Here is a 20,624-nt window from a genome sequence, read left to right as displayed (position 1 = left end):
ATGGTTGATGTATGCACCAAATTATATAAAATTTTAAGTTTGAATTCCTAAGATAGCCTAATTACCGAAAATCATTAATTGTGAAAATTATTCATTAAAACTATACCAACAGTCTTTGTAGGATATGTGTTCTTTGTTATGGTTGATGTATGTGCCAAGTTATATCGAATTCGAAGCGTGTATTATTAAGATATGGCTTAATTATTGAAGATCATTAATTATTCAAATTACTCATTTAAAGTAAAGCTATGTCAACAAACTTCACATGTTCCTTGTTATGGTTGGTATATCTACTAAATATATGAAGTTTGAAGATTGTATTGTTAAGATACAGCACAATTGCCACAATAATTACTTTATGCCAATAATTCAATCTATGTCAACAGGATATGTGTATGTGCATTGTTATGGTTGATGTATAAGCTAAATTATATGGAATTTGAAGTGTGGACATTTCACTCCGTCTTTGATTGCATATATGACTTTTGACCCAATATTCACAACTTTCCACGTCATTTTACTCCTATTTTCTGGCTGGAAGGTATATAAAAGACACATTTTTTTTGGCTGAGATGTAAATTTAGACCCTAGTTTTATAATGTTATCTTTTTAGATGGTATGTTTAAATGCGTGTTTATAATTGAGTCCACCAGGGTACCCTGTAAAGTATCCATTTTACTACATTCCCTGGTGGGAGGGCGGGCGTCGTTTGAAATGCATCTAACTGCTGCCACACGTACCATAGTACATTTATGTGTAGCCTTTTAAACAAATTACTGAAGAACGTAGCCAGCAAATATTGTCGAATAGCCGGCTGTTTTGCCGGTTGTTTTGCCGACTACCGGCCCTTATATATCTACATTCTTGTTCTAGGCATTACATATAAGGATATATTGAGCGCACTAATAGGGCCTAATAATGTAACATCAGCATCTTATGTTTCACCCAATAAACGTTTCTGTTACACCGTTTGCAGTGTCTGGATATATATTTAGTGTACTTTATTTTATTTTCATTTTCATAATTCGTCAGTGGTTTTAGTGACTGGTGCTTCTGGATTCATAGCTTCGCATGTAACACAGCAGTTGTTGAGAGCTGGTTATCGTGTCAGAGGAACAGTACGAAGTCTGAAGAATGAAAAGAAAGTACAGCCATTATACAATCTATGTCCTGACTCGAAACATAAACTTGAACTTGTAGAAGGAGACTTGCTGGATCCAGATGGGTGGAAAAAGTATGTATTAATGATTCTAGGGATGTCTGTTACAGCTTGGGACAAAGTTCCACTGTGTACTCTTGTATTAGGGTGAAACACTAACTTCCACTTACTACATGGCTTTACAAAGTTTATCAGTGACATAAGAGTAAACAGTTGACACTCCAACTACCATGGTGATAGATGTTAACAACATCTAGTACACTGTTGTGCACATATGCATTAGCTGTATTTTTATCATTCTTTGTAACCAGAGCTGTTGAAGGCTGTAGTCATGTACTTCATATAGCCAGTCCATTTCCTAAGGGACCACCAATGTACTCAAAGCTTGTCAACAAGTTGGAGGTGTAAAAAGGGTTGTGGTAACCAGCTCTGTCGCAGCTATATTTGGTAAGGAAGCCTTAGTCTTCTGAATGGGGCTGTTATAATGGGGTCAGTGCATGCATGCGTTCGTGCAGCATATTTTTGTTTTTTTAACAGTCATAATACTTAAATTGCAGCAGTGCTAAATTCCAATACAATCCTCTATTCGGGGATTCATAAACTGTATAGAGATTTGTTGTATTTTAATGCTTTTATTTGTTCTTGTGTGTACTTGTCAAGTTGTCTTTTTAAAGTCTGTCTTGTTTTGAAATGCTGTTTTTTATGTATAATTCTATCTATGGGATGTTTATGAGCGTGTTTGCGTTCTTTTCTCTCCCGAAATAAAGTTTAATGATAGTAATGAAATAATAATTCTATTAAAACTATTTTCATCACCTTGTGTGTGCAGGTTATAATGTTCCTACATTCGTGGCTCCAAGGTTTGCACTTCAGATATCTGCCCTGTTTGATGATACCCTTAAATACATTATGGCAGGACTTGGGAAGAAAGTAAGATGTGATAACACCAGGGTAGGTTTAATGCTCTTTCCATAGTTTAAAAATATTTTTGGTAACTTAGGTATAACAACTTACTCTAACACTGTACACCCTGAAGAGTAATGAATCACCTGTGGGTGAAAGTATTTTGTAGTTCACGGTTACTGTAATGTTGTAGACATGAATATGCATGGTACATATAAATCAAATCAAATTGATTTTTGGGGTTCGCACGCAAAAATCTGCGCCCTCAACGGCAATATTCAATGAATATATTGTGGTTGTCTGATCGAAACATGATACTTCAGTTACAACTAGTACAAGATTTAAACTTGCCACTACACTACCTACAGATAATATCGACCGCTAATTAACATATACAATGTCTTTTTACAAATAATGAACCAAATGTAATGACAACTTCGGTTATTTGTTGAAAAATAGATATCCCAGTTGCAGCTGGTGCAGGTTTATACATGGGTCTTAGTACTGTTCTGTGGGGCATATAATCCCTGGCAGCTACATTGACCATGTAGGTCCAAAGATGAATAATATTTTGTTTTCTACTTTTTTTTTTAGATGAAAGACATCCTTGGTATCCGACCTATAAGTATGGAGAAAAGCTTCGTAGACATGGGTTATAGTTTAATTGAAGTTGGAGTTGTACCAAAGAAGTCCAATTATAGATGGTTTCCTAGACTAGCATCAGTTCCTAGGGAGATTTTTTTTGTTTTTGTTTTAAGTCTCGTGATCTTCAAATGCTATGAGTTTTTTATTCAATTTTAGTTTTTTAAGGAAACGTTGTCCTCAACTTTGAAGAAAGTGTTCTCAACTTTTCCCTATTTGTGGTCGTCTAAGAATAAGGGCTATTTGAACCAGAATTAGAGGTTTCATTTTTTCTTTTTTTTTCTTCTTTTTTTGGGGGGCTGGGGGGGGGGGGGTCAGTCAGAAAAAAAGTATACAGTAATAAATTAGCTTTAGAGTAGAAACCTATCAGAACTGAATTTGTTCAATAAACGACAGGGAATTTACATAGCCAAAGGGAAACTGAAAAATAACTTTTATTCCAGGACCACCACGACCATGTCCCATTTTGCTGTTTATTCGTTTATAATAAAGTTTCTGTAATAGCTCTATGTGAAAATACCAGAGAGAGAGAGAGAGAGAGAGAGAGAGAGAGAGAGAGAGAGAGAGAGAGAGAGAGAGAGAGAGAGAGAGAGAGAGAGAGAGAGAGAGAGAGAGAGAGAGAGAGAGAGAGAGAGAGAGAGAGAGAGAGAGAGAGAGGGAGGGAGGGAGGGAGGGAGGGAGGGAGGGAGGGAGGGAGGGAGGGAGAGAGAGAGAGAGAGAGTGTGTGTGTGTATGTGTGTGTGTGTGTGTGTGTGTGTGTGTGTGTGTGTTCGTATAGTACCCGAGTTCGTTTATTGTAACCGTATTATAATCGGTCATCATAAAAACGTTCGATTCACGTACAATCAAGTAAAAAAATATGTATCATTTTTAAAGACAACTAATTGTCCTACGGTGTATAGAGTGTTTGTTGGTATGCAAGAATAACCATCCTATCGCACGGGGGCGTGCTAACCATCCCACCTCGCGGGGACGTGCTTATCTCGCCTTTTAATCACAGTACAGAAACAGTGAAAGCAAAGTCAAGACGAAGACACGTACTGTACTCTGTAAATTGTGAAAAAGTTACACCAAGCAACTACATAATTTATTTGTTGACATATCAAAAATATCAATTTTTATAACAAACCATTCTCGTGGTATTAGTTGGATTCGCTCTCCTCCATGTCAAAGAGCGTATCGATATGTATATGCTTATTTTACGATGCCAGAGATGATAATTAATGGTCGTATAAATTATCATGACTGTCTGTGTGTTTGTTTGTTTGTTCGTTTGTTTGTTTGTTTGTTTGTTTGTTTGCATTGTAATTTTATGTTGTATTTTTACAGTAACTATCAACATAAACACACAAATGTACGATGACCTTTCTGAAAATTAAATCCGCCTATGTATATATATATATATATATCCATCACATCCATCAGATAAGCTTGTGAAAACTGACTTCGACTCAAGGAAAGTTGAGGACCGGAAACTCGTCAGTTTTAATCTAAAATTGGCTCTCGGTTTTACTTAGTTATTATTTTTAGACTTCCGGGTTTTAAAGTTTATAATATCTTAGATAATAAATTGCGGTTAGCGAGGGTAGTCAACAGGAAAACGGAAAGTGATTGAAATATTCATGGGAAACTGACCGAGTTATTGTATCCGTTGAAATGATATGCTGGGTTTCTTTGTAAAAAAAACAAACTGTAAATGGGAATAACCTGGAAAGTTATAAAATGTTTTGGGACGCGAACGCATTTATTCAAACACAACGAAGCTAACACGTACGTCCGGGTGGAGTATTGCCCGACGGTCGTAAAACTTGGGTACATACACTATACTATTACTCTGGATGCTAAAGTGGTCTCTAGCTAGACCAAAGGTAAAAGTGACCCGTGAATAGGTAAAAGTGACGCGTGAGTAGAGGTGTAATGATACCGTATAGGGACTAGACTAGCACACTACTAGTTAGATACATGTATAGTGTTTCCAATTGTACTATAACCGTGATATCTGACGTGGCACCCGGCCACGAAATTAAGTAATCTTAAATAACAGCAGGAACATAATTATCTACAAACTCCAACACGCACACGTTAACGTCAAAGTATGTTCAGTTTAGTAACTTGTTGGTATATTTCAGCGTAAACAAATCGAGGAATTATTTGTAGCAGACGACACACGATGAAGTTAGGACGGCATATCATGTAAATGGTCTGTAAATTTTAGCTGAGTTCACTGGCAGTTCAAATAGCTTGCGTCCATATTTTTCTTACAATGTACCGCCAATCAGACCTTTAATTATTTTGTAGATATTCAGGGGCTGCTAATTGTAGCTAAGCAAATGAAGGTTTTGTACTAAGTTGTAGCTACTGAGTACTAGCGCAGTATGCCTTGAGTCAAGGCCGTGAGTTTCATTTATTTATTTATTTATTTTTTAAACATAAGCTTAGACTTTACAAATTTCAAATTTGACCTCAAGATTATCTGTATCATCATTAGATATCTATTCAGATTTCCGAGTCTATCTCACGGGCCCTGTTGTTCAGTCTGCAAGACGTCTCAATCAGTATGTCCTCGGATAACCTTTCATCCTTGTTGTTTTACATGTAATGATGTATATAGACGATCGCACTCAAACATTAGACGGTGATTGGACGGGGAAGGGCGTCCTTCAAAATGGCAACCACTACTGCTAGTACTGGGGAAGAGATTCCAAGCGATGTTAAATGTAAGTAGAATTATGTATACCCTGTAGCTACGGTGGACGAGAAGGACATTTCCGCGCTCTCAATGATTGGGCGTTCAAAGCAATTTCCGCGCTCTCAGTGACAGAGTTCAAAGCAATTTCCGCGCTCTCAATGACTGAGCGTTCAAAGCAATTTCCGCGCTCTCAATGACTGGGCGTTCAAAGCAATTTCACTGCTCCCAATGACAGAGTTCAAAGCAATTTCCGCGCTCTCAATGACTGGGCGTTCAAAGCAATTTCAGCGCTCTCAATGACTGGGCGTTCAAAGCAATTTCAGCGCTCTCAATGACTGGGCGTTCAAAGCTATTTCCGCGCTCTCAATGACTGGGCGTTCAAAGCAATTTCACCGCTCTCAATGTCTGGGCGTTCAAAGCAATTTCCGCGCTCTCAATGCCTGGGCGTTCAAAGCAATTTCACCGCTCTCAATGACTGGGCGTTCAAAGCAATTTCCGTCCGCGCTCTCAATGAACGAGTTCAAAGCAATTTCAGCTCTCTCAATGATAGAGTTCAAAGCAATTTCAGCTCTCTCGATGATAAGAGTTTCAAAGCAATTTCCGCGATGTCAGACATTTCCGCAACAGAAACGATTTCCCAGACGTACAGAAGTGGAATCCCCACAAGTCACGTGTTAGTGACCCGGAAGTACATGTAACTGGTAAAAATTGTGGACACAGTGACGGTGCCTGTGTGTACACATTGTCATTGATAACTACAGTAGGTATTGTCAGAGATAGCTATAGTAACAGGTATTGTCACAGATAACTATAGTAACAGGTATTGCATCCATGGCCAGAAGTCATATATTTTGCAGGAAATACATTTTTACATTTAACTCATGCACGTTTTACATTTTTTTAAACAGAAGTTAGAAATCATTTTTTACATTCTCTGACTGCACTAAATACATTCTAAGACCGGGCGGACGGTCCAGGGAGCTTGTAATAAATGCATTTAATACATTCTAGAGTTACACGAAATACATTCTGGTATTGGGAGATTTAATGCCGTAACAGTAACAGGCATTGTCCGGGATAACTATAGTACCAGGTAGTGTCAGAGATAGCTATAGTAACAGATATTATCAGAGATAACAATAGTAACAGGTATTGTCACAGATAGTTGTTGCGGAAAGCTTGTGGGTGTCACGCCCCGGGTGCCTGTATTTGGCTCGTCTGATTTTTCCCAGTACTTCAGGTCTAGATATCCCGTGTTTTATTCGAAACACACTTTTCATATGCCAGTCAGTTGCTGAGGGGTGGAGTCTTGGTCAGGTAGCTATAGCAACACTTTTCTTCCTCCCCCCCCTCTCTCTCTCTCTCTCTCTCTCTCTCTCTCTCTCTCTCTCTCTCTCTCTCTCTCTCTCTCTCTCTCTCTCTCTCTTCTGTTAAAACCTACTTTTTCCTTTAGGGAAACGTTTTCTTGTATGCCTCCGTGAGGTTGAGGCGTTTATTTTCACGAGTTGGTCGTGATATTTCAGGTTTCTTGGGTTGTGCCGTAGTCTAGAGACGCTGGCTTGGCGAATGTGTCTGTACTCAAGTTTATATAGTGTATGTTCTGCCATACACAAGGTCAATCGAACAGCTTGGTGTGACGGAGAGGGTTTTTCACGCTTATCGAAGGCTTGCTAACGCTACCAGCTTTCGTAGGCAATCTATTCTATTGTTTTATTAGGTGTTAAATATCAGAGTTTTTCGTGTACTTTCCACGAGTTCGTCACACTATTTTTTTCTCTTTAACATAATAATGACGGCTCTAGGGCACCCGAAAAAAATGCCCCCGGAGAAAGGCCTCAGGTGGGATAATTACATACTAGGGCAGGGTCGAAAGTGGTCCTGTTTATGAGTTAATAACTGTTTATTTAGAAATCAAATCCCATGTTTATCGCACTTCGTTTTTTCTAAAATTTCATTTCATTATCAATATTTCAGTCTTTATCAGCATGTTTGAAATGAAAGTGTATGTGTATTTGTAGGCGTGATTGGGGGCATTTATCCTACGGGTTGTTTGTATGGGGGCGTAGTGTCCTGTTACCAATAATCACAACATCATAGTCCTTTCATCTTACACAAATATCAATTTCTTGATAACTTTCATATATACTGACTGCAACCAATGTTGGAATAGTTGTTTCAACATTCTGATGACAACACGTGAAGTCTATCCTCGATACTCTGTCTGGATACTGACTAGGTGCGTGACTAACGACGTCCAAGTGAAATCCCAATCTATCCAGATATGATGTGATTCGTTTCTGACGTAATTTCAAACCATGAATACGTGTTTAAACAATCAACATTTGAAATTACATGTGAATTTGGAACTTAGTGTTTTAGGTGTTGATATCGAAATTCGAACTTTCGTTTTTTGAAACGCAATCAAAATCAAACCACAAACAACGTTTCACGTTTCAACGTTTTACTGGAAAGTTAGGGACACCTTTTACTCGTACTATCTACAGTTTCTATGAAGTTTGCAGGTTGTTTACTAAAAATGATATCAAAGCGAAGATCAAAGGAAAGCAAAGACAACAAGTAACAGATAGTGTTGGAATATGAACATATCCTTTTGGACGTCCTAAATGTACAAATAAATTGTAAATTTGTAATCAGATGTTTGGGGTGGGACCTCGTTTCTGGCGCATATTGCATGACTAACTGACACCAGCCATCCATCCCATACAGTGACGGTTGTTTGTACATTATACAAGAATTGTTTTTAGGTAGTGAGTTATCGTCGGCATTATTTTTTCAATCAAATGTATTTATTGTGATGTCATACCGACGATGTTATACAGTTTAAATATATTTGTGTTGTTACCTAGACGGGGATGGGGAGGGGCCGGCTGCGTAACTAGACTGTGTAAAATAAAATAAGATGACTCTGCTGAGACTTCCAAATCCAAACGGTAAACCCAAACTCTAGACATTCCACACACCCAAAAACTTACAGAGCTCGAGACCCTTGATCTTAATACTTAAGACGGCACTTCGCACAAAACCCCTACCCCTTTCCAGCACATTTTGGGTGAATCGACGTAACATAGTCATTACTATACGTTTGTGTTAAACCTCAGACCACTATGAACACAAGGTTGCCGAGCTTAGAATATTATTAAACCAGTATTCTGACATGATAGTTTATTATACCCTATATGTGAATTCCTCGTACTCAAAGTGGGGCTATCGATTTGTTGTGCCACGTCATGCCCGATGATCGACGGGATATTAACGAAGACGTCCGGTTCGCTTCGCTTCCCTGCGATGTCTCTTTGAGTCGAGCCTAGTGGCACAAATGTTACAATAATGTAACGATAAAAAGTGCACAGCTGAGAAAAGTGAAACATGGTTCATGTTTTGATTTTCGATGAGTCTCAAAAAATGGATGTTCAAAAATCGATATCAACATCCAAAAATCAACTTCGAAATTACTTGTATTTCTAAATGTCGATTGCTTAAAAACGTATTCATGGTTTGAAAACGAATCATATCATCTCTGGATAGATAGGATTTTACTTGGACGTCGTTAGTCACGCACCCGACTATCTTTCAATCTCAAACTATTGGAAGTCTCAGATTGATACACCATAAATACATTTGCGAAGTGTCTGGGCTACATAATTTTAATCATTCAAGGACATAAAATTGATATTATATATAGTGGACATAAATGAGTTACAAATTACTGTCGTGTTCTGCAACATTTTCTGCTGAAGACATTTTTCTTTTTCATGAACATCAACTGGCATTTGTAAAGTGATTATTTCTCCCTCAAGCATACTAAGTGCATTGTTACAATTTATGGATGGGGTACCAATCTTTCTAAAATTCTTGCATACAACAATTGAGCTTCTGCATGACTCCTCCATATTCTGTACTTGTGTGTACACATGAAACATATGTCACTAAGGGAGCATTCGTTTTTTACGGGGAGGGGGGGGGGGTCGGTCGGTGGAATTTGAGGTATGAATTAAATGTAAAAAGCAACCCCCCCCTAAAAATTACTTTTCTAAAATTTGACCCACCCCCTAAATCCATCAATTGTAAAATGTGACCCCCCCCCCCTATAAAAAATTTCCACTTGATTTATAATAGATTTATGAAACACTTGACTTATATGAGTGTTTGTTCGACATATCACATAATGGACCATGAAACCTAGTCCATGTAGTTCCGTGACTTCCAAGTAGTACACTGTCTGCCTGATCTTGTTGTGTGAAAGAGTTCATTTTCAATGTCACTGCTATCACTTTCAGAGTCACTTTCCGAGTCACTTTCCTCTGATTCACCCAATTCATGTATCACTACATGTCCATCTTCTGATTCACTGTCTTCGTCCATCTCATCCTCTTCATCGCTCTCCTCCTCCTCTTTATCCCTCTCATGGTTCACTCTCAGACTCAGGTCAATTGTTTCTTTGATATGTTTGGTAAGTGGTCAAAAATTAATTTGAATGAGTTCTGTTGTTTTTAAAGAGTTTTTAAAGAGTTTTAAAAGTGAGGTATGTCATTATATTGCCACAGCCTGAAAGTTTTATTTTTGTGATTCTGTGTTTTCTTTTTTTTACTTGTTATCATTTGATCAGACAGAATAAAGACATGTTTGTATTCTGTTTTGTACATTTTTTTGTCAATTCTGTTGTTTTTTGCTATGATTCCATACAAATCTGTTGTTAAAATTGACCCCCCCCCCAAACCATTCGATATAAAATTTGACCCCCCCCCCCTAAAAACTGCTTTGTAAAAGTCAACCCCCCCCCCGAATTCCACCGACCCCCCCCCCCCTCCCCGTAAAAAACGAATGCTCCCTAACACGTGACTTGTGGGGATTCCACTTCTGTACGTCTGGGAAATCGCTTCTGACAGAGAAATAGTTTCTGTTGCGGAAATGTCTGACATCGCAGAAATTGCTTTGAAACACTTATCATTGAGAGAGCTGAAATTGCTTTGAACTCGGTCATTGAGAGCGCGGAAATTGCTTTGAACGCCCAGTCATTGAGAGCGGTGAAATTGCTTTGAACGCCCAGTCATTGAGAGCGGTGAAATTGCTTTGAACGCCCAGTCATTGAGAGCGGTGAAATAGCTTTGAACGCCCAGTCATTGAGAGCGCGGAAATTGCTTTGAACGCTCAGTCATTGAGAGCGCGGAAATTGCTTTGAACTCTGTCATTGAGAGCGCGGAAATTGCTTTGAACGCCCAATCATTGAGAGCGCGGAAATGTCCTTCTCGTCCACCGTACTGTAGCTGTCTCATTCAAGTTCAATGGAAATTCTGTCTGCCTTATGGGTATGGGTTTCTTTGATTGTTATCTGAACTGCATGGTGGGAATGTAAAACCTGGTTTCGGGTGGGTACGAGCATTTCGTAAGTCCCGACATACGACCGAATTACAGTTGACTGATCCCTGATCACTGAGTGGAGGTTAAGCTTATAGCAACACGTTTACAGTAGTGATAAACCCGTGGTTTAATGTCATATCGTAATATTGCAAGTATCATAAGTAGCAAGTAGGTCGTAAATTCATCATGAGTACTGCATCCCGATCACGCAGATGTATCTTATCCTGTATAAAAGCCGTGATCACAATTTCGTGAACGCTTACTCAGTAATTTGGGTTCGTAACAAGAATACATGTACACATGAACTTACAAAGGTCGTAATTCAGTGCATGCGAATATCCAAAGTACCGTATATACCGTCAAGGGGCACAGTATGGTTACTATTAAAGTATGGTAAAGTTAACAACATACACGTGTTGGCGTTTGATTCAGAACATTGTCTGTGATCGTTGGATCTTGGAGGAATTATACTGTGTCAGTATAATTCCTCCAAGGTTGGATCGATCTTGACATGAATCCTTCTCGCTTCTGTTCGCTAGGTCTGCTAGATCCACAAGCGCTCGTGAAGTTGCTAGATCACGATCACCATGATCACAGAGAACTACGACAGCGGAGAACTACACGACAGTGAGGCCATCAGGCCGAATAGCGAGCAACGAAGCGAGCAATTAACTAACTGTGATCTTGCAACTTCATGAGTGCCTGTGGCATGGATCCCCCATCCGGCATCCTGTCTCCATATTTCCTACGTCTCCGTTCTCATTTCATTGATCATATACTGTTACATGTTTTGTAAAAGCCGTGATTTTAATAGGCCAAGCACCATTTCGTGAACGCTTACTAAAACACAATATTCAGTGCATGCGAATGCAAAGGGCATAGTATGGTCGTGGATATCGGTGATCGCGAGTCAGCTGTTTAGTGTACAGCAGTGCGGTCAAAGGTCATGCTGCGTTCACTCTCACAAAAACACCAACTTCCGTATTCATAGAATCTGGTTATTTTCACAATTGAGTGAGTCACTTCCTGACAACATTTCCAAATTTACCAAATCGGGGCATAATTTCGATGGATACTGGTGGAAATAAGACTTTATTTGACTCTGAACAACCCAGTTATGTAAAGATAATGATAGGAGCATCGTATTTCGTGTAGGGTCTGTGGTTAAATATAAATTACATTTGTCACTGACAAGGAAGCAACCTTTGTCAGTGCAGTAGTGTATATATTAGGAATACAAGAGAACTCAGCCATCTGTTTGATATTCAGATGTAGTCATAATATAAATGTACACATTTGAACCTTGACCCCACGACTATTATTAGGGAATAAATGAAGCTTGATTATCTACATGTAAATTACATGTAATGCAAATATTATGTACATTTCAACATATGGCCTTGTATTCTGATAAAATCTTTTATTTTGGGGTGTGCAGATAAAATCTTTTATTTTGGGGTGTACATGTGTACATTGGGTGTACAACTTAAGATGATGGCTACCATAACATTAGCTGATATAGCAAGTCTAGAAGCAGTCTGTGGTTCTGATCCTCATTCATCTCTCTCTCTCTCTCTCTCTCTCTCTCTCTCTCTCTCTCTCTCTCTCTCTCTCTCTCTCTCTCTCTCTCTCTCTCTCTCTCTCTCTCTCTCTCTGTCTCTCTCTCTCTTCTCTCTCTCTCTCTCTCTCTCTCTCTCTCTCTCTCTCTCTCTCTCTCTCTCTCTCTCTCTCTCTCTCTCTCTCTCTCTCTCTCTCTCTCTCTCTCTCTCTCCCCCCCCCCCTTGGCTAGTAAAAGAAATTTAAATTACCACCATCAGCTGTACATGTATTAAATCTAATTGGAGACTGATGACATTTTATCATGTCAACAACTGTAGTACATTCAAACTTAAAATTGAAGGTGGCATTATGATGTAAACACATTAATTTGCATATCGCAGGATCACATTTTTCTTGATTAAAATTATCCAATTACAAGCACCTGTCAATGTGTGAGGTATTAACTACATAAGCTAATCAAACTCATGTCAGTATGAGCTCAAGCTAGATTTTCATCCATTTCACTAGATGTGGAGAGAGAGATTGAAACCATGGATATGCTTTTAGACCAGCTGAGAGTAGACAATAATGTAATGTTTATGTCAAGTCCAGCAACATTAATAGGTCCACGATTCTAACCCTACAGTAGGTTATAAGTAGTGCAAAATCATAATTTTTATGACTCCAAAAATGCTTCTTTTACATCTTTTGCAGCATTAAGATGTACCAGTATTTCTTTATTGTCTGTTCCACTTTTAATTAGTGTACTGTATTCAATTTTTTTACCCCATATCTTTTCAGTGGTTTTAGTAACTGGTGCATCTGGATTCATAGCTTCACATGTAACACAGCAGTTGTTGAGAGCTGGTTATCGTGTCAGAGGAACAGTACGAAGTCTGAAGAATGAAAAGAAAGTACAGCCATTATACAATCTATGTCCTGACTCTAAACATAAACTTGAACTTGTAGAAGCAGACTTGCTGGATCCAGATGGATGGAAAAAGTATGTGTTGATGATTATAGATGTCTCGTTACATGGGCAAATTTTCTTTGTTTACAAGAATACGCATCGGGGGAAAATACTAAATTCCATACATATAACATGTAGTTATAAAGATTATAACCATGTACATACAGCCAATTTCACATAACTTCACTGAAACAATATGTGTTACACATTAATTTGTATCTTGGTTCATTCAATATTGATCAATGTAGACAACACTTCAGACACACTGACTCTTTACAAAATACAAGTATTTGTAATATACAGTTATCACTGACGTCATTTGAAGTGCATCTTGTTTAACTTTCTGTAGTCTAATAGCATAGGCTGGGTATAAGTAACAGTGTATAATAGTTTGCATTCTGTTTTCATTTGTACCAAGTTGGTGTGTCGTAAGCATTGTCTCTATCTACATGACATGATTAGCGAAAAGCAATTTTTTTTACTCCAAATTGCCAATTTGTTTAATTCTTTCCCGTCATTATGTAATTGTCACTTACTTTAAATTGGCAATAAAATGAATGAATGAATGACATTGTCCTCTGTATGAATCAAGATGAAAATCAGTATATCTGTGACACTTTGTATTTGGCAATATTTGATAAATTTGTTTGTAGTTTTGAAACAGACTGTGGTTAATGTTTTTTTCAGTACACTACACTAGCACTTGTGTGTCATAGGATTCTGTCCTAGTACTGCATTACAACATAGAAATTGTGTCAACCCTTGTAATGTGATGTATAGGGAAAAGTATTACAACAATAAGAAGTTAATACAAGTACTTCCTAGTACATAACAGTAATAATAAATTAGCCAATGTTCTAGCTATGTTTCTTTGTTCTTTGTAACAGAGCTGTTGAAGGCTGTAGTCATGTACTTCATATAGCCAGTCCATTTCCAGCATCTGTACCTAAAGACGAGAATGAAGTAATTAAACCAGCTGTTGAAGGGACCACCAATGTACTCAAAGCTTGTCAACAAGTTGGAGGTGTAAAAAGGGTTGTGGTTACCAGTTCTGTTGTTGCCATATCTGGTAAGAAAATAAACTTCAACTCTTACAATACTTTAATTACAAATTTGTTTTGTAAGTTAAAGAGAAGTAGATTATCATCATTGTTTCTTATGTTTACATTTTGAAATATTTGTTTTTTGCAGGTAATGGTATCAGTATTGATAATAATCATATTTATACAGAGGATGATTGGCCCAACCCTGATATGAATACACCCTATGAAAAAAGCAAGATTTTTGCAGAAAAAGCAGCATGGGACTTTGTAGAGAATTTGAAAGGTAGGGTTATGTATTACCGGCCTATCATTTATAAGCCCCTAATGGGCACAGCTCAGAGCCAGAAGGGGGCTATAGGAATAACCCATGTCTGTCTGTCTGTCCATCCACTGGACAGTGATATCTCTGACACCCATGACTCAGTTTAAACCAAACCTGACACAAATGTCAAACACTGCAAGTCATTTAATTTGTTAACCTTTGACCTATATGACAAAATGGCAGCCTTAAATGATTTAGAGTGGCCAGCTTGGAATCTGCAGGTTGTAGGTTCAAGCCTCATCGCTGCCGTTTGTATCTGGGTGGCTAAAGTCTCTGGGCAAGATTTGAACCACAGTTGTGCCCCAGTCAACATAATTTGGGACCTGGTACGATAGAGGTTGCAATATTGCTTGTTTCTTCCAATGCACTTGCAGAGGCTGTAATGGACTGTATGTTCTCCATGCTATGAGTAATGATTGTTAGCACTTGCGGCTCTCTGGGGACAGACACATTATAAATGGACTATTATATTATGTGTTGGAATTAAAGGCTAAAGTGCTAATTCAAAGCCTTTATGGCAAATAGTATGATATTTCATATTCAATATAATTTTATTTTGCAGATGATGAAAAGTTTGAGTTGGCCACCATCAATCCTGGTTTTGTGATTGGACCAGTGTTAAGTGGAACAAGTTGTACTTCTGCAGAGTTACCTACGAGGTTGTTAAACAGAGACATGCCATTAATACCAAAAATAAGTTTGCCAATGGTGGATGTACGTGATGTAGCAGCTGCTCATATGAAAGCCATGATGGCTCCTGAAGCTGTTGGTAGGTATATGTTTAGTCCCCAAAGGGAGGACTATTACAATTGGCTACATTCATCTGTCTGTGCTTCCTTAATATTTCATTTCTCAGACATGCAATATTAACCAATTACTTCCAGATGTGGCACAAAGGTGACATATCATATTGGACATATGCACATCTCTTTATTTAGTTATTCATCAATTACACAAGCACACATCACACATGTGTGCATGCTCATAAACATACACTAACATACACACTCACACACACACACTGCACATATGCGCACACACACACACACACACACACACACACACACACACACACAAAGAGGGAAAAGTGATAGATAAATATACAAGTAAGGATAATAAACATGGCAATAGATACAAATAAAACATACTGGTAACTGGAAATGCATGAGTTAATATAGCAGAACCCGGTATATTGTTGAATGCAGAAATGGAAGTACTACATGTAGTATAGAGAAACACAACTCCAGGAAATAAAGGTGTTTTCATAAAATGTGGGTTCGCTTGAGTCATATCATGATTTCAAATCAACTAAATTTAATATTCATCAACATTCATGACTCCTAAGTGTTTCTTAATTTCAGTGAAAACACCATTAATTCATTGCGGTCACCTATCGCACATGCATTTCTGAAGTTTATGAAAATGTCTTTATTGCCTTGAGTGGCACTTCCCTTTTAATAAGACCTGAACTGCTTTTAGAACATATTGCCATTCTTTGTTTGAAAGGTTTAGGACGCATACACTAATATGTATCAGGGAGCCAGAACTGTATTCTACTTTTCTCATCATAACACCTGTAAAATGAAGGGTCAGTTGGTTAAAACATTTTTTAGCACAACTGAACTGATAAGGTTCAGTAGTGCTATAGGCATGGCAAAGTGTCTGTTTGTCTGTCTGTCTGTATGTATGTATGTAAACAACTTAAAGTCAAAAACCGCTTGACCGATTGCAGTAATATTTGGTGGTTATATAACCTTGGGTGTCTAATTCGGAAATTGTTCAAATCAAAATGATCTTACTACAGATGTGTGTCATTTTCCATTTAAATCTGTTCTTTCTTTTTCTCAAGGACACAGACATATTGTAGTTGCTGGAAATATATGGTTTAAAGATGCTGCACTTGCTGTAGAGAAAGAATTTAAACCTCAAGGTATGACAATATTGTTTTATAGCATGCATAAGCCAGGTTCAATGAAAAATTATGGAATATATACTCTGGTCGTTCTGCATCACGACAACGTGTGTCTATGTCATGACAGTGCGTGTCTTACCACTGGTACTGCTGTGTTCAAAATATGAGTCAAAACATTCAAAGTTATGTTTACTTTCCCGGATTTCTCTTTGATATTACTGGCGCTGGTGCAATTATTACTCTCCATTTTTCTTCATTCAGCCTGAAAATGCTCGTGACCTACAGTTTGTTACTACTTGTCTATCGACTCATAGTGACAAAGACCCCTTAGGTCACTCGTATTTGCCTTGGCTGAAGGAAGAAAATTATTGGGGAATAATTAGTACTTCAAAACAAGACAGTGAACCCCCTTAATTTCTTTTATTTTTTCAAGAGGACGAGGAACAAGCTAAATGGCTATGTCGTAAATTTTAATTTTAAGTTTCAGAGAATTTGGCCTGATGTACATTTTAGTTCAGTGGTGCTATAGAATGTGATATTGTGTGCATTTGAATGAATTAAAGTCAAAATTGAACCATTGGACCAATTATCTTGGTATTCGGTGATGTTCTTAAAGGATGTATGATTGAGAATGTTCAGGTCAAAATAATTGCTCATGATCACTAGATGCGTGGTAAGGATCAAATGCTTAAACTAGAAAAAAACTACTGTGTTAATCTGTGAGTGATTAAAGGGGAAACAAAAACAACCTTGCAATAGAGATCAAACTCTTGTTATATTCCAGGCATTTGAAAGTGATGATAAAATGCCTATAGAGATCCTGTAGATCAACTGGCCTATAGATATATAATAACACATGCCTATATAGAGACCTGTGGGATCCTACTGGCCCCCTCCTTTTTGCTGTAGAAATGAGATTTGGTTAATATTTATGTGTACCTAATATAACTTTATCAAAATAGTGATGATTATATAATATTCTAATTATATTTTATCATTTCAATTTTACAGGGTATAGTATACCTACATTGTCAGCTCCCAAGATTGCATTACACATATATGCACTGTTTGATGATACAGTCAAATATATTTTACCAACAGTAGGCAAAATTTCCAGATTCAATACTACAAGGGTGAGTTTGAGCTTCTATATTAACCTTCATGAAATAGTTCCAATTTAATTGTATTTGTTATTAAATTCACAAAGCTGTTATTGACAGGAAAGTTTCATACATCTCAAGTAAAAAATAAAACAAATACCAACAACATGTAAAGATGATTCAAAGTGGACCCAAAGGATATAATTTCTACTTATTTTATACATCTGCAATATCTTATTTTATACATCTACATGTACATCTACAATATCTTATTTCATACATCTGTAATATGTTATATTATACATCTGTAATATCTTATTTTATACAAATGCAAAAAATAAGTACATAAGGCATCTAGATTATACAAAAACAAACAATTTGCATGCATCTGTGCGTGTGCATGTGTATGTGCATGTCCATCAGTCTGACAGGATATCAAGATAAAACAAACTATATTTGTGTGTGTGTGTGTGTGTGTGTGTGTCCATCATGATCAGTCCAACGCTGTTTCTCAGGCATGCGTTGTCCAAATCTTTCCAAATAATTCCAGATACAACTCCCATAGTTAAATAGATCTTACTTCTGCCCCACCCAACCCCCATGGCAATTTTCTGTGCATATCAACTCCATGTCAGCCATGAAACTCTAATCCCACAAACCAAGGTGTATTAACAGGAGTTTGATAGGATGCATTTGGAAGTGTTTTTTAATCCTTTTCCTTACAGAGGTTACAAAGGGTGATATGATCCTTTGGGAGTTATGAAAATATAATGGAACAATGTGCTATTATAGGTCTCTGCTAAAGTTATAAATGTACAGTGCATTTATGAGCACAGTATGGAAAAACACTTGATATGAAAATGTATTCCATAATTTGATTTCTACAGATGAAAGATGTCCTTGCAATTCAACCGATAAGTATGGAAAAAAGCCTGATAGATATGTGTTACAGTATAATTGAGGGTGGGATTGTACGGAAGCGAGCCAAGTACAGAGGGCCCCCTAAATCAGATGGGGAAACAAAGTGTGTAAAAGATGATGAAAATACTCCACCAACGGCAGAACCAGCAAATGAAACAGGAGCTGAAGCAACAGCAGAACCAGCGACTGAAGCAGTCACAGGAACAGAAGTAACAATAGCATCAGAAAATGATAATTCTGCTAGTAAAGCTGAAGAACAGTTACCCCCAGAGAAAGAAGAACAGCAAACAAAACCAGAGAAGGAAGAAACTCATGAAGAAACCAGTGCAGAAGAGACACCAACAAATCCAGAGGAAGAGAAGAAAGAGTAAATACAAAGATTCTCCAGCATTGGGATTAGGAAGTAGTTACTACACTTAAAACTACTAAACTACAACAAAGAGCCAGGAATGCAGCTTCTCACAGCCTTGAGATACATACAAACAAGGCTACATTATACCAAATATGGTAGTACAATGCTAGATGATACCAAATATCGTAATACAAATATGGTAATACAAGGATAGACAATACCAAATATGGTAATACAAGGATGGATTATACAAGGATGGATAATACCAAATATGCCAATACAAGGAGAGATAATATCAAATATGGTAATACAAGGATAGAAAATCCCAAAATATGCAAATTATTGAATTGAAATTTAGTCCACCAGAAAAGTAAAATATATGTACACAACTTTGAAAGAGACAGAATATTTCTGATGAGGGCCATGGAAATAATTCCCTAGGAGCTAAGCAAGGTCCATGGACCAGACATCAATACATGGAAGCTCATTGAATCTAGCAAAAACAAAACATAATGAAATAAGAATAGGTATGTGATGTTGTAAGCTGTGAACAGATGACAAACATAAGAAACATAGTTACTCAAAATTGATTAACTGAGATTACTTTATACGTGAACACTGTTATTTCGTGTATAAACCCACCCCACCCCACCCACCCCCATCCCCACCACCCTGCATGTATACATGAGGATCTTATTATAATCTATCTGTCACCTTGAAATGGTCAGATAACATCCTCATCGTTATCTGATGTGCATTACCGTAAAAAATAAGTACAAAATAATCAACCAGAGCACAATGATAGCACATCATTGATGGAATATTTACATGTAATTTACACAGTAGCCTTCTTTATCCGTAAACCTGGAGATTTACACTGTACTAAGTACAAAAAGAAGAGAGAGAATAATCCCCTTACAAAGCCACATCATCTGTGGCATTGAATCAATAATCTCGCATTAGATGTTATGACTTTTGTAATCTGCTTATAGAAAGGTCAAGGTGAAAGTAATTTCCTGATTAAAGCATTTTCTGTCGCATTGTAAGAACCAAATGAATATTTTAATAAGGCAATAAAGTTATTAAAGTGTGATCAATGTGAATAGTAATCCGAAAGTTTAGTTACAGGTAATGCATTTGGGTCATGTTCGTGCTAAACTTGATGAGAATGTCAAATGTTGCCAGTGGATGTATAAAAGATGATCGTGTATATAAATCACACACTAGTAGAATGGTACAATTCTGTATGGGAACATACATTGCATGTGTTGAGCACAACTGAACGCAGTCTGGTTCATTGGTACTATAATCATGGTAAAGTGTCTGGCTGTGTGTGTGTATGTGTGTGTTTGTGTGTGTGTATGTATGTACATGTATGTATGTATGTATGTATGTGTGTGTGTGTATGTATGTGTGTATGTATGTAGGTATGTAGGTATGTATTTAAACATTCCCGTGTAACATATGTAAAGTTAACCATTTAGACTTTAACTTGCGTGCCAATGTCATCTTTCAACAAACAAGGTAAAATGGATAATTGTGTAATTACTATATCAATATTGAACACAATGTTATAGTTTGCAAAACCGACATCAAATCCATTAATTAACATATCTCAAGACATTGCCATGGCAACGGCAATATGTTTCAGCAAGTGATAATTTTAGTTGATAGTTGTTAGATTAATTACATA

The 20,624-nt window shown here is 37.4% G+C and overlaps 1 protein-coding gene across 1 annotated transcript; it reads left to right on the top strand.

The window, feature by feature from the left end:
• Nucleotides 1-5,355: 5,355 nt before the first annotated feature.
• Nucleotides 5,356-20,019, top strand: LOC144442390 (uncharacterized). The gene is made up of 8 exons (XM_078131725.1): nt 5,356-5,421; nt 13,113-13,314; nt 14,169-14,350; nt 14,473-14,607; nt 15,209-15,415; nt 16,496-16,576; nt 17,570-17,691; nt 18,546-20,019. The coding sequence occupies exons 1-8, from the start codon at nt 5,370-5,372 to the stop codon at nt 18,948-18,950; spliced, it is 1,386 nt and encodes a 461-aa protein (XP_077987851.1). The 5' UTR covers nt 5,356-5,369; the 3' UTR covers nt 18,951-20,019.
• Nucleotides 20,020-20,624: the final 605 nt, after the last annotated feature.

Source organism: Glandiceps talaboti, chromosome 11, assembly GCF_964340395.1.
Source record: "Glandiceps talaboti chromosome 11, keGlaTala1.1, whole genome shotgun sequence".
NCBI lineage: Eukaryota > Metazoa > Hemichordata > Enteropneusta > Spengelidae > Glandiceps > Glandiceps talaboti.
Note: the sequence above shows the minus strand (reverse complement) of the source record. Positions and strands in the feature narration are given on the sequence as shown.

What these genes read in the sequence shown, in the direction of transcription:
- LOC144442390 (XM_078131725.1), top strand. Translation starts at nt 5,370, where the DNA reads ATGGCAACCACTACTGCTAGTACTGGGGAAGAGATTCCAAGCGATGTT. An exon ending in GATTCCAAGCGATGTTAAAT is followed by an intron (nt 5,422 to 13,112) that starts GTAAGTAGAATT and finishes ATATCTTTTCAG; the next exon opens with TGGTTTTAGTAACTGGTGCA. An exon ending in GATCCAGATGGATGGAAAAA is followed by an intron (nt 13,315 to 14,168) that starts GTATGTGTTGAT and finishes TCTTTGTAACAG; the next exon opens with AGCTGTTGAAGGCTGTAGTC.